General features: G+C 38.5%; 1 protein-coding gene across 1 annotated transcript in view; it reads right to left on the bottom strand.

Moving 5' to 3' along the window:
- Positions 1-14,655, bottom strand: part of jhy (junctional cadherin complex regulator) — a 62,578-nt gene that overhangs the window by 44,503 nt on the left and 3,420 nt on the right. The window contains exon 2 of the mRNA XM_086131880.1: positions 2,411-3,092. Within this exon, the coding sequence (XP_085988006.1) occupies positions 2,411-3,092 (682 nt within the window). The remainder of the gene's footprint in view (positions 1-2,410; positions 3,093-14,655) is intronic.

The following is a 14,655-nucleotide window of genomic DNA, read 5'->3' as shown; positions in this document are numbered from 1 at the left end:
AAAGTGTAGACTTGCAATATGTGCAAATTTTGCATTTCACACGGTGGAAAGGACAGAGTTGCGTTTAGCACAACTCATTTAATATGCCATTTGAAAAGCTGATGTGCCCCCACCCCTACACTCACCTGCCCAAAAAGGATTTCGATGTTTTACTTGGTTGTTCCACTGTTCCATTATCCATATAAAAGGTGTCATGTTCGGGTGATTTTGAAAAGAACATTTTGATGTGCTCTTTTTTTCCTTGGGAGATGATGGATGGATGGATGGAGAGAGTGAGAGAGAGAGAGAGAGAGAGATAGCAAAATAGACAGACTGACATATAGATAGATAGCAAGCTAGCTAGCTAGCTAGTGAGATAGATAGATAGATAGATAGATAGATAGATAGAGCTGTTATTTTGAATTGGGAATTTAATCTATTAGGGGAAATAATTGAATGAGCGCAAGTAACATGTGTCTGGCAATTGAAAACTAATGAGCAAATTCAGAGTGATATTGACAAAACCCAAGGCTTCAAGAGAGGGAAAGCCTCCGGCTCTGTTTACCACGACACAAAGCTAACGGCTCTTGACTATGTAAATGGTGATGATATGAGACATTGTAGAGGACTGGGGCTCAGATGGGTGGACAAGGTTGAGGGTATTATAACCAGAAAAATAGTCCTGTGGACCCAACAAATGGTGAATGCGTGCTATCCAGACCAATTATGCCACTGTGCCAGGTGCATGGATGTCTGAGAGCCTATTGGGAGGCATGTCTCTGATGTTCTGGTTGTACAGATCAAGTCATAATAAGCACTACATAGCTACCCAGATATGTATGGGCTCTTTTATACGATGGGAGGGAGGAAAAAAGAAACCCCGCAAATTAATTTTCCAGGTGGGGTTAAAACAAGCATCATAGGACATCCTTTTGGTTGCCGATTGACAGGACCATAAAAACTATTTTGATAGCAATGTTACAAATAAATGAGAAACGGGTTGTTTGATGCAGGCATAGGAGAAGGATGCCACTTGTGTTTTGGAAAGCAAAGCTCCATTCAAACACCTTCAAATTAAACGTAATCTTACTCACCCTATTGGTGGTTTGGGAACATTAATATTTGGTGTAGAGGTGGATAAATATTGAAACCTGGCCGAATCATGTGAGTGAATTCGCTCTGGCGACCCCCGCTGGATGAAAGTCAAATAAAAGAGTGGAGGTTTATGCAATCCAGAGTCATTTTAGTTTTTCAAAGCAAAGATAATTGCCTGAAGAAATTATTAAATTTGTAGTATTAACACTTAGCCATAATGTAAAAGCCATTGCTGAAATGTAAAGAAATCTAGAATCTAATCATCAGAGTTGTATCCTTATTAGTGCTTGTGCAGCTCCTGTTGGTGATTTGTTTAATTGCATTAAGTTGCATTAAGTTTTCCATTTTATTGGCATCGTTGTTAAAATAGATCTTTTCATCATGTTCATAACAATTAGGTGACAGCGGACAGGTCGTAGGAAAGTGGCTGACATCTGCTGACCTGAACCTCCAACATCAGGTTGGTGAAAAGCATTTTCTCACAATTAAAATGCAAATTATATTTTTCTCAATTTTCTTTGAAGCCGTGGATGCAAATAAGTAATCATTTTGAAGTCAATCAACTTTTCAATGTAAGGTAATGAATGACAACAGTATTTTTGGGCTGGTGTGTGGGGATAAATTTAAAAGGCACCGATCTCCGTCTTAGGAGGCCATATTTACTGAAACTGAAAGCTATTTCAGTGTGAGGCATCTTAAAATTGATCACGTGAAAATTTCATTGACGGCCCCAATTCCAATGAAGTTGGGACATTGTGGTGAAAAAAAACAAAAAACTGAATACAATGATTTGCAAACCATGCTCAACCTACGTTTAATTGAATACATTACCAGGACAATATATTTAATGTTCAAGATGATAAAGATTATTGCTTTTAGCAAATAATGGTTATTTCAACTGAAAGAAGAGAACATGCAAGGTTGTAGCTACTTTAAATGAAAATGTTGGGGCTACAAAAAAAAGCCAATCGCCGTGGGCATCTTGCAATCTTCGTCCATAACTGAATGGTATTTATCTTCAAATATACAGTATAAAATTTCCCTTTCTCTTCTTTCATGTCATGTTAGTTATATTGTGTTTTTTTATATTATTTACCAACATGGGGGTGTTATATTAAGAAGTAGATAAAGTAACTCGAGTCCCCACTGAAAACCAGGAACCAAAACCTCGCTGCCCGCCACTGGTAGCCTCACAATTCTTACATCCATTGAAATTGAGATTTATTGGTGAGTTTTGTTCTTGACTCTATTTATTTTTATTTTTATTTGTATTCTTTTTTTTTTTTTAATCAGGAACCTGTTGCTGACAGTTGAAAAGCTTCTCATCGCCAAATACCTTTTTACCAATGCGAGGGTTCTTCTGCTGAAGCGCATGCGCGTCCGCATAGGATCCATTGCCAGATGTGCTGCGGCCTAGTGTTTTTTTGTTCCGCTCGATGAGGTCTTTGGTGTGTGTATGTCGTTTTTTCTTCAAGCAAATCTGAGAACTCTCTGTTGTGGGTGAGCTCGGAAATAATCGTGGAGAGATGTGTTGCAGGTCCTTCCGGTTGCAGGTTTGATATTCTTTCAAGTTCATCGGATGCACTGCCTCTGTGTGCTCTGTCATCTCAAGAGATCTTTCAATATTGGCATCCACATTGGGACAGCCATTCTTTGGCTGGTCTTTGGTCTGCTCACGGTTATTGCGATGTCTACAACTATGAGATGAGTTGGATTTTGGTGAGCTATGAAGCAAACCATTGCTGTGATAGCATTGGGTTGTTATTGGGCTAACCTGGCCATCTTGGGGGTGTAGGTGGTAAGGCTGATTGCAGTCGCTGCCAGAAATAGGAGTCATTGATCTTGTATCAGCTATGTATCTATATCCTCTTATAAATGGCTTCTGCGATTGATGAAAAAAGTGGTGATATTCTGAGACGGGGCACTTTAAACTCTCAGTGATGACATTTCCCTTTTCGCTGGGGTTACAGTTTGGGTAACAGCACAATTCTGAGCAGGCATCACTGGCATCCGGTTTGCTGTAAGTTAAAAGGAAAACAGAAGAAGCCACTTAGTACATATAGCCAAACACTCGCATCTGTATCTGTTCTGCAGGCTAGTTCACAAGAGGTTATTAGCTTGCACTTTTCCCTTCCCTTTTATATGCCTCAACTGGAATATACAGTAGGTCATAGTTTTTGTTTTTTGCACAGTGATCTATTGTAAAAGTTCTTTTGTGTGAGTTCTCAATAAGAGCATTTCAACTCCTACATTAACTTGGCCCGCATCTGTAATAGAAAATACCCATCCATGCATTTTCTTCTGCATGTCTGGGGCCTGCTCGCCAGGGCAGCAGCTGCAGCAGGGAAGCCCAGATTTCCTTGTCCCCAGGCACTTCGTCCAGTTCTTTGATAGAACCTTGAGGTGTTCCCAGCCCACCTGGGAGACATAGGGCTCTAAATTTGTGCCCAGCATTAAGACTGGCGTGTAGCATGGTCCAACTGCGCGTAAGGGCGAAGTGTAGCCACACCAAACTTGGCGCAGTGAGAAACGGTCGGTTTGCGCCGTGGTGGATGTGAATCCAGGTGACTTGCTTCGCAGCCAATCAAAGTGGCTCCTCTCATTCACTTTGAAATTTCCACGCATGAGGCGTACAGTCCTTGGAAGCGTAAATTGAATTGATGGATTCCATGCAGTAGGTCAAAGCATGGAAAGTATATTTATAAAGGAACTGCAAGTGGACCTCCATGGGTGGATGCTGTAAAGTTGGCCAGGGCAATCACAGATCATCGCTGTGAAGTGGGCACTTGGAGACCACAGTCCACATCAATAATAAGATAAGATAAACTTTATTTGTCCCACGCTGGGGAAATTTGCAGTCTACAGCGGCAAAACTTTGGGGGGGACAAAGTGTTTCATTGCACAAAATAAATGTTTCAGAAAAGAACTGTACAAAATTCAATATAAGTGCAATATAAAATATAGCTACATATACAGCTAAATATAAATGCAGCATCTCTGCCACGGCCGAGGTGATTTAAAAACTTTTATAAAGACGCTAATACTGCGTTCAATGAATTGATTCCGACAATGATTCAGAGGGTTTGCATGCACGCTGCTGTCACGATTATAAATAATAACATTGACACCCATCGTACATGTCCGCAAGCTCAGTCTGTTTGCATGCACCTCAACCACATTAACCAAAATCGCAGTACGCACCCGACACCAATACTTAGAAGTGGTTCCGGAAGGCTGAAAGTGTAGCCTACTTTCAGGCACCAAATTGTCAGATGCGCTGGGGACTTGTCAAAGAAAATGGGCACAATCCGCCGAAACACCCAGCAAGACACAGAGCCGTTCTTTAATGCGCGATACGAGGCTTCAAATCAAGATGCGGCAGTTTTTAACGCTGAAGTACACCTGCGCCCTCAATGATCATAGAGCCCATTGTCTCTCCAATGTGTCCTGGTTCGTCCCTGGGTCCTCCTCCAGTTAGGGATGTGCCCAGAACACCTCACCAGATAGGTGGAAAGGAATCATCTTAACCACAGATGTTCAAGCCACCTCATCTACATCCTCTTGATGCAGAGGATGTAGAGCTTAGGTGTCAAACTCAGGTCCTGGAGGGCCGGTGTCCTGCATGTTTTCTAAGTCTCCCTGTTGCAACACACCTGATTCAAATGATCAGATCATCAGCAAGCATTGCGCAAGCCTGACATTGAACCTGTTCATTTGAATCAGGTGTGTTGCAACAGGGAGACTTGGAAAACATGCAGGACAGCGGCCCTCCAGGACCTGAGTTTGACCCCTATGATGTAGAGCAGGGGTGGGCAAACATTTTGGCTCGGGGGCCGCATTGACTTTTAAAATTTGACAGAAGGGCCAGGTCAGCACGAGCTATGGTACATTAAAAAAAAAAACTGCATTTGTTGACAGTCCATATCAAACATCAACAGAACAAAAGCATGAAAGTACGGTATTAATATACTTTTTTTAAATGACAAAAGTGTTGTTGATGACCTATTTTAGCCTGTGCATCGCTGCAGATGGGTTGTGATCAGACCAGTAGAAGTAGAGCGATACAAAGGTACTAGGTGGTCGAAAAGATTGCCCCCCCCCCTGCCCCCCGTGTTCTGCAACTTCAAGTCAATGCGCTACCTGGCGGTGAAATGCCTGTCATTACAAGTCCAATTGAAATGAATGCAATCATTCACGTCGAACCTTAATTGTGGACCGACCTTCGGCGGGCCGGATTAAAAAGACCAACGGGCCGTAGTTTGCCCACCGCTGATGTAGAGGCTCGACTGTTCAACCCTTTCAGATGACCAAACTTCTCACATTATCTCAAGGGGAGAGCCCAGACACCCTGCGAAGGTAACTCTTTTCAGCTGCTTCCATCACTAATCCTCTTCTCTCTCATGTAGAATAACAATATGAAATGAACCACAACATGACATGTTTTTGCCACAAATTTCATAAGCAGAAGCCCAAAAAAAAAGTCCATTATGTGTAAGTCTGATGATCACTCCTGAATCATTCTGAGACCATCCGACTAATGGGGTTGAATGTGAAAGTGACTGAATTGAGGGGCTAAGCAGCCCCTTTAATTCAGAACCCAGAATCGCCCCTGGCTGACAACCAACTGCATTCATGGAGTTCAACAACCAATGACAGTTTTCAAAACGATAAATGCCAAAGACCTTGTACATGTGTATAAACAATACTAAAGGAAGGCACGCTCGTTACATCATTATATCAGCGATGATGTCCTCAAGCTAAGATGACATGCTAACGGGGATTGCAATCATACATTTATCGCTTTTGTATTTTTACCTTCAAGCTGACAAATGAAAGTGAATTTGAGCAGTACAATCAATGGAAACGTTCACAATGGCCATTTTTCAAATCATGAACGGGCAACATAATGGCGGTACTAAATCCTCAATGGCAACAAAAAGATGTTATTAAAATACATTTTAGCTCTTTGTGCTTATGGGTGGAATAAAAGAGTCTAATTCTCTACAGACATCATGAGAAGCATGTGTGTGCGCGTGTGTATTTTGTGTGTGTGTGGTGGGTTCAATGGTGTGGAGCAGTTCCTTTCAATGAAACTGAACAGATAAGAGATGTCTCTCTAATGAGTCAAACTCAAACTAGTTAGAGAATGCATTAAAACATGCAGCTGGGTGTGATGGAAAAATAAAGAATTTGCCCACGAGTACAGAGGCCCGGATACAAAAGCAAGCGGGGAAAACGGTGACAATGAAATAAAATAGTTGCATGGACTCAAACACTATGCTCCAATGTTGAGTAAATAGGTGAAAAATATCGTGCACAGAGATGAATGGAGCTGCTTAGATAGGATTTGTTCACTTGAATGAGGAACGGGCATTGTCGTTTGTGAAGTATGCAGTGGTTTTGTGTGAAAAGGCTTATCTGCTTTGAGGAGTCGGTTAAAAAAAAAAAAGACTAAAAGAACATGATGATGGGAATAGGACTGTGTCCTCTAACTCGGCTCTATCAGATTGAAGCCTTTGTGTAAATGTACCAAGGTCCTTTTCCTCTGTAACAATATACTTAAGTCACATATGAACATCTACCACAGGATTGACACCAAAGAGTAAATTCCCTCTTACTCATCTTTCAGTGTTTGAAGGAGACAAACGTTTGAGTCAAGAAGTGCCCAAAAACAGATGGCCTGTTGTGCTTTACATATACAGTCGAAGATGACTACCACACTTCACTCGTACGAGAAGACTCCTGTACAGTAACAATAATCTTTGTTATTGGCCCATGATTGACCACTTATTTCGATTCACCCAAAACAAAACTAAACTCTCGAATGAAAGCTTTTATTCACCTTGACCTGAATTAGGCCTTGCTCCAATCAAACACCATTTAACAGTTGACTGATGAATAAGATAAGAAAAAGATAAGAAAGGAAGAAGTAGAACAACAAAAATCACATCTTATCTTAAATTATCCATGTGATGTTTCAGTATTTATAGTTTCAATGTTATTGATGTTGTGTTCAAGTTACTAGCACAATTATCTGCAAAATAAATTACTATTTTACAAATAATAGTGCTATCTTAATTAAATGAATGACTGTTATTTGAAGTGAATGTAATTCATTCATTTCATCTTTTACTTGTTTGTTTGTTTGTTTATTGAACATAAAACATATATACAGTAATAATTTGACAGAAAATAAGGTAGATAAAAAAAGTAAAAAGAAAGAAATCAATCTTCATACAACACAGTTATTATGTTCAAGGGAGTAGGAAGAAGTAAAAAACTTATCTAGTCCTACCCCGTTATGTGATTGTATCTAATAAATCATTTTTATATCAATCAGAAAAGAAAAAAGTAAGAAGAAAGAAGTCTCCATTAAGGCTCATACTTTACCCTTAACCGTGATATTTTTACAACTTTTGGTTTGTATCGGGATTATATACTTCCACACCCTGACACTCTTGTGTCAATTTTCTCTTGTATTCATAATGGATATTTCAAAACCTTTCTCTATTTATCAACTTAGTTCTGATGTATCATTATATTTAATGTTTTGAATTTATCATTTTAACTCTGATTGATGTAGGTTGTTTGTACTATTTTTTTGAATTTGTTTTTGAACTCAGCAAGCGATTTACTCATTTTCAGGTCCGTTTCGAGATTATTCCACAGATTAACACCTTTGATTGATACACTTCTTTGCTTGATGTTTGTTCTTGTTTTGAGTTTTTTGAATAAGTTGGTACCTCTTAAATCATAGCTGCTTTCTCGAATTTCGAAAAACTTCTGAATGTTTTGGCAGAGCAGGTTATTGTGTGCTTTGTACATTAATTGGGCGGTTTTAAAGTCAACCAGGTCATAAAATTTCATCGTATTTAATTTGATAAATAGTGGATTTGTGGGTTCCATATATTTTGATCTATTAATAATTCGAATTGCTTTTTGTTTGTAGGTTGAGAATAGGGAGTGTGTTTGTTTTGCAGGCATTTCCCCATATTTCCACACAGTAGGTCATATATGGTAATAATAATGAAGTGTATAATGTGTACAAAGATCTCTTATTTAGCACTTCCTTGGTTTTGTAGAGGATCCCTACGGTTTTGGCTATTTTTCTTTTTACGTTATCGATATGTGGCTTCCAACATAGTTTTGAGTCTATTACTAATCCGAGAAACTTGGTTTCATATGCTCTTTCTATCTCAATTGAGTTTACCATAATTGTAGCTTGGTGTTTGATTGGTCTTGTGCCAAAAACAATTAACTTTGATTTTTTCAGGTTAAGTGACAATTTATTTCTGTCGAACCAGTTTTTTAATTTGTTTAATTCGTTTTCTACGGTTGTCAGGAGCTGTTTCAGATTTATTCCAGAACAGTAGAAAGTTGTATCATCAGCAAATAGGACACATTTAAATTGTTTTGAGACCTTGCAGATATCATTTATATATAAGATGAATAGTTTTGGACCAAGCACTGACCCCTGAGGAACTCCGTGAGTGATTTTCAGTTGATTCGTTTTTTTATTGTTGAGTTGCACGTACTGATATCTGTTTTCTAAATAACTTTTTATCCATTTATAAGCTACACCTCTAATGCCATATCTTTCTAGTTTTTTCAATAATATACTGTGATCTATTGTGTCAAAAGCTTTTTTTAGATCTAGGAAAACCCCAACAGTAAATTCTTTGTTGTCTATATTAGTGGCTATTGCTTCCACAAACTCCATAACTGCCATTGAGGTGGTCCGTTTTTCCCTGAAGCCATATTGATTCTCACTTAACAGCGCATGCTTTTGTATAAAGCTATCAAGTCTGCGAGAAAATAGTTTTTCTAATATTTTTGAAAATTGTGGTAGTAGTGATATTGGTCTATAATTTGTAAACCGATGTCTTTCTCCACTTTTATAGATTGGAATAACTTTAGCAATTTTCATTTTTGATGGAAAGATACCAGCTTTGAATGACAGGTTGCATATGTGCGTGAAAGGTCGCACTACATATTCTATAATCTGCTTTATTATTGTCATATCAATATTAAAGCAATCAGTTGACTTTTTATTTTTAAAAGTTTTTATAATATTTGATACTTCTTCTTGTTTTACAACAGTAAGGAACATCGTGGAGGAGTTTTTTTTCTACATATCTATCTATTTCAAACAAGTTTGTTGGATCAGGAATTTGTTTTGCTAGGTTACTGGCGATGTTGACAAAATACTCATTAAATTCAGTTGCTATTTCTGCAGTTTTTTCCAAAATAGTATTTTTGCCTTTGATAAAATACTCTGGATAATCCATTTTTTTAGGACTATTTCTGATTACTTGGTTAAGTATCTTCCATATTTCTTGTGTGTTACTTTTATTCTGCTCTAATAGTGCATGATAATGATCTCTTTTACTGGTTCTTATAATATTTACTAGTTTATTTTTATAGGTCTTATATTTTTTTCTGCTTCTTCAGTTCTCAATTTTAAAAACAATTTATATAAATTGTTTTTCTTTTTACATGCGTTTTCTATGCCTTTCGTTATCCATGGCTTACTTGGGTCTTTATACTTTTTGGAGACTTTAGTTAATGGAAAATGTTTATCATATAAGGAGATTATGGTAGACTGAAATACTTCAAACGCTGTATTTGGGTCTTCGTTTGAGTAGACCTCGGTCCAGTTTTGTTTTTCTAGGTCTTGCTTAAAGGCGTCGGTGGAGCGTTGGGTTCTTAGTCTTATTTCTGTTATGTGAGTTGTTGACTTAGCTTTTCTATCAAAATAATTATGAAAAACTGCAAAAACAGGTAGGTGGTCACTTGTGTCATTAATGAGAAGTCCACTTTCCATTTTATGATCAATCTTATTTATAAATATGTTATCTATTAATGTGGCCGTGTCAACTGTTATTCTGCTAGGTTTCAGGATTACTGGGAAAAAGCTGTTGCTGTACATAGTATTTATGAAGTCGGTTGTTTTTTTGTGTCCATTTGGGTTTAATAAGTCAATGTTAAAGTCACCACATATTATTCGTGTTTTCTTATCGTTGTTGTAACTGAGCATATCTGTTAGTTTTTTATTGAATGTGTCAATACATGATCCTGGTGTCCTATAGATGCAACTTATGATGATATTTGATGCCTTTTTATTATGTATTTCAATGGTTAGACATTCCATTAGGTTTTCTATTGTGTTTGTCAATCTCTCGATTTTACTGCATTTAAATGCTTTGTCTACATATATTGCAACCCCCCCCCCCCTCCTTTTTTGTTTTCCCAATTAGTTGCAAACATTTCATAACCTTCTATTTCCATTTCGGTTGTTTTATCTTCATCAAGCCAAGTTTCTGATATGGCAATTATTTTAAATTTATTGAATTTAGTCAGGTATTCTTTGATTTTTGTGAAGTTTTTATAGAGACTTCTACTGTTTAAGTGTATTACTGAAAGTGCATTTTCCAATTTTATATTAGTGTTGAATTGTTCATCCAGGTAATGGATACTAACAAACTATTGTTAGTATCCATTAACTATTGTTAGTAGTATTAACATTTCATCAACGCATTAAATGAATATATACCTATTGTTGGCCCAATATAGTATCAATCAAGTCGATATTCATAATTTAACCAAAATGTTCTCAGCACTGCCACAAACGTCATTACTGCCATCTAGTGGTAATTTGGCTCTAGGGTACAGCATGACAATAGTGTAGTGCAGCCTTGCCTCATGCTACACGATTAACCAGTGATGTTTTTTGGGGTAATGATCAAACGCGTTACTATCTACAGAACAGGAAATCGATTACGGTGACTCATTCAAATCACCCTGCGTTACTATTTTGTCATTTTCCACAAGTGAAAAGATATACACATGCGTTTTCAGTCTTGGGGGGGGGGGGGGGGGGGTTGAATAAATATATTTTGTTTCATTTAAGTACGACAGGTTTAAACGCTAATATTATTAATTTCAAGATAAAATAACATTCTGTTAAATGTGTATTAATGAGGTTGCTTTAATCCAGGGGTCGGCAACCCAAAATGTTGAAAGAGCCATATTGGACCAAAATAAACAAAAAACAAATATGTCTGGAGCCGCTATATATATGAGCTACAGTGGCGTTCCGTCAGGGCCAGCAAGGCCTTCTCTGCTGGCCTAAACATTCTCAGAAAAGTAGATTTATTAAATTTACTTCTGACAATAACATAAATTTAATCTATTAGGGGAAATAATTGAATTTTATTTTCATAAATATGTAAACAAAATTATTCTCTGTATTCTTTACGTAATATTATTTCCACTTAGTCGAGTCGATAAATAACTTATTTATTATGGTAGAATTTTTAACCAATCATATTTCAGCTAGTTTGTGTTGCCAGGTAAATTAAACTTGCTCGGGGCCTTCAGATTAAACAGACCAGGCCCATGTGGGCTGTAAGTGAACGGGCACAGTCAGGTTGCAATAGTCAATCAGATCACAAGTCTCAGACTCGTGATCTGACTCGTCTGCGTACTAGGGCCAGCGAGAAGGGCTTACGTCGAGACTGGCCGTGCGCATTCGGTGATTGGATTAGCGACTGCTAGAGCTATCACTGCATTTTAACCCAAAATGGCCGAAGGAGAAGACGTTGATCTGGTTGCAGAATTACTTTCCACACAATTTTGAAGAAAAGCTGGATATTGTGCGAAGAGGTCGCCCAACTCCTGCGCTAGCTAGGCTGTCCCAGCAAGGAAAAGGGTTTGTCCGTCATTTTCAGACGAGCAATTATGAACGGTACCCGTGGCTCACAGCCTCTGAGAAACGCTGCAAATTGTACTGCTGGGAATGCCTATTGCTTGCAACTGACCGATTTGGTGTTTGGAGCCACACTGGATTTACCCATTTAAGTTGTTTTACCAAGGCAGCAAGGAAATATCAGAGCACGGCTGGGCACTTAACAAGCTGCGGTGCGTTTAAAAACGTTTGTGGACACTCGCGTAGATGTGCAGCTCAGTGAACAGGCACTACATTGGTGAGTAAATTAATTTTATTTTACATTTCGTTCGTATTAAATTAATGGTAACGAAATAAAATGACAAAGATACAAAAATGTATCAAATAAATCTGCTCACCTGCAATTGATAATGGCGCATTGTACACCTTTGTGCACTAAAGTTCGTTCAATCTCAGCTGCTCAACATTTTCAGTTATTTGCGGTTGTATAGACTATTGATCTGTTAAGTTTTTTTCAAAGAATAGTTTGTTTTGTTATTGTGTGGTTGGTGTCTTGTATGAAACTGCGACATTGCGCAATTTATTGGACAGACTTGTTTAAGATCACACAGCGTAATTTGGGTGGCATTTTATTTAGTATTTTTAAATCATCTTTTTATCTTTGACAATAGTCTATCTGTAAATAGTTTAGTAGTATCTGATAGTAGTTTCCTGCACTTAATTGTGAATGCATACTTGATGGTTTTAAATGCTCCTGAAATTAAGTGCTGCTTGACGAGGCTATATTGTGTTAATGTATGCGACGTCACTGAAGGCCTACGGTTGAAATGCACGGCCCGCCACTGATGACCTATCTTAGCTTGCTATCAATATGACTAGGTTTGCTACAAATACACAAAGAGCATTCATGATTAAACAGGGTTTTTTTCTCCTGCAGTTCATCCTGTAGAGGAGGGATGTCCAAACTTTTTTGACAGAAGGTCTACTTTTCGAACAACCAACCTCCCGCGATCGACCCGTTCTCTCACACGCGCACATTCGCACACACTTACACACGCATGCCGTAATGAGCAACAGTCTTACGAAATGTTGACATTTAATATTTATTCTGAAAACGTTAAGAACGTTTGAGTCATGTTTGTCCTCTGACGGAAACCATACTGTCATATCTGTTTCTTGTTATTTGTGTATTTGAGGGCTGGGTTAGTTGAGTAGGGGCTGACGTCATAAAGAGGGGACGAGCCAGGTTGAGGAGTCAGTCTGAGTGTGGAGCGCATGGGCTGAGTTGTGGCAGCAGCACCTGTGGATGTGTTTTAATTGCTGCCTAGTTTTGTTTATTAAACAGCGAACAGACTGCATCAGCGACTGCGTGCACCCTTGACCACATTGAAGGGCATTACAATATTAAAACAAAAAAATATATTTCCCTCCCATCTTTTTCCATTTTCAAACATTTTTGGAAAAGTTCTAGGGAGACACAAGGGGGCGCTAAAGAGCCGCGTGTTGCCGACCCCTGCTTTAATCAAACTACAGTAATACTGTACTATCTGATACTACATAGGACACCCCCACAGCAAAAATACAAATGGCTCATTACATCTGGGTTTATAAAAATCCTTTAGGATTTACTTTCTTCTGTCAGTGACTGAACACAATTGAACTGTGTTAAGCAAACATGGGCCTATACCACCAGATTTTTTTCTCAAAGTAAAAAGGGGGAAACTACACCAATTACCACATATGAACTCATTCGGTACCAGCCATTTTCACACCTGTTTAAAAAAAAAAGACTTTCAGTCTTGGAAAAAAAAGCTAGGAAAAAAGAAAACCTAAGTACATGGGATTGAATGTGTGAAATCTGAAAAAACATTTAAATATGTCTTTGGGAGTGTTAGGATCGACAAATACAATGTTGTCATGTTTTAAAGTTTCATTTTGTTACATGCTAGATTGACCTTGAAATGCTTGTGTTCAGAACATCTTGCGCACAATGGAAGCACAGAGAATCAGGGAGGTCAAGGGACCCGAGCGCATGGTACCTAACTACATCTCAGAGAGAAAGATTTAACCCTCATTCGGAGACACATTGGCGCCTGTTAACTGACAACTCAGAAAGGAAGATTTAACTCGTACGCTCCATCATGAGAAAGGGTCACGAGCCAGGTTACAGACATATCAGTTCACGGAGACACCGCTCGTTAAAATGTCTACGTTTCTGTTAGTTTATGGATGTTGGTGCTGGTACCAAGGGAATACTTTGTCTTTGGGGTCCACTGAGGGGCCCCTATGGGGCCGCCCAGGGGTGCGGTATGTAAATGAAGATAGGAGTGTTTTACTGATATATTCCTTGTAATTTGCATATACAGTCAATAAAAAGGCCGGCAGAGGTTGCAGAGGTCGGGTGACAGTGGGAAGCGCACACTGAGTGGCTTCATGGAGAACTGCACCTCCTGCCGGCAGTGAAAGTCGATCTGTTCCTGCGTCGAACCTTTGTTGAACTGTCCGAGTGAAAATCTCTGACAGGGAGTGAATGAGTTAATCAGTGTTGTCGGTACACAAAGCTGTGAGAAGAGACAGGAGAGGAAAAGAAAGCTCTGATAGGCAGCCATACGCTGTCCATATTTGGTGAATGAGCCACTCGGGTTTTATTAAAGTTTGGAATGAGGGCCCGGGTGTGTGACGATGAGCAGCTAAACTTCGTTTTTTAAAGGGTGAAGTGTTACACACAAAAAAATGAATTAGGTGACAGTCATACTAGTTATATACTGTAAGTGCAATTGACTACCATAAAAAAAAGACAAATACTAAATTTAATCTACCAAAAATGAGTGGTTATTTGAATTGCAATTTTCAAATACAATTTTTCCTAGTAAAAAAAGGAATGCATAAAAATG

This window comes from Hippocampus guttulatus, chromosome 15 (assembly GCF_054856545.1).
Source record: "Hippocampus guttulatus isolate MCC_2025c chromosome 15, RoL_Hgut_1.0, whole genome shotgun sequence".
In the NCBI taxonomy this organism is placed as follows: Eukaryota; Metazoa; Chordata; class Actinopteri; order Syngnathiformes; family Syngnathidae; genus Hippocampus; species Hippocampus guttulatus.
Note: the sequence above shows the minus strand (reverse complement) of the source record. Positions and strands in the feature narration are given on the sequence as shown.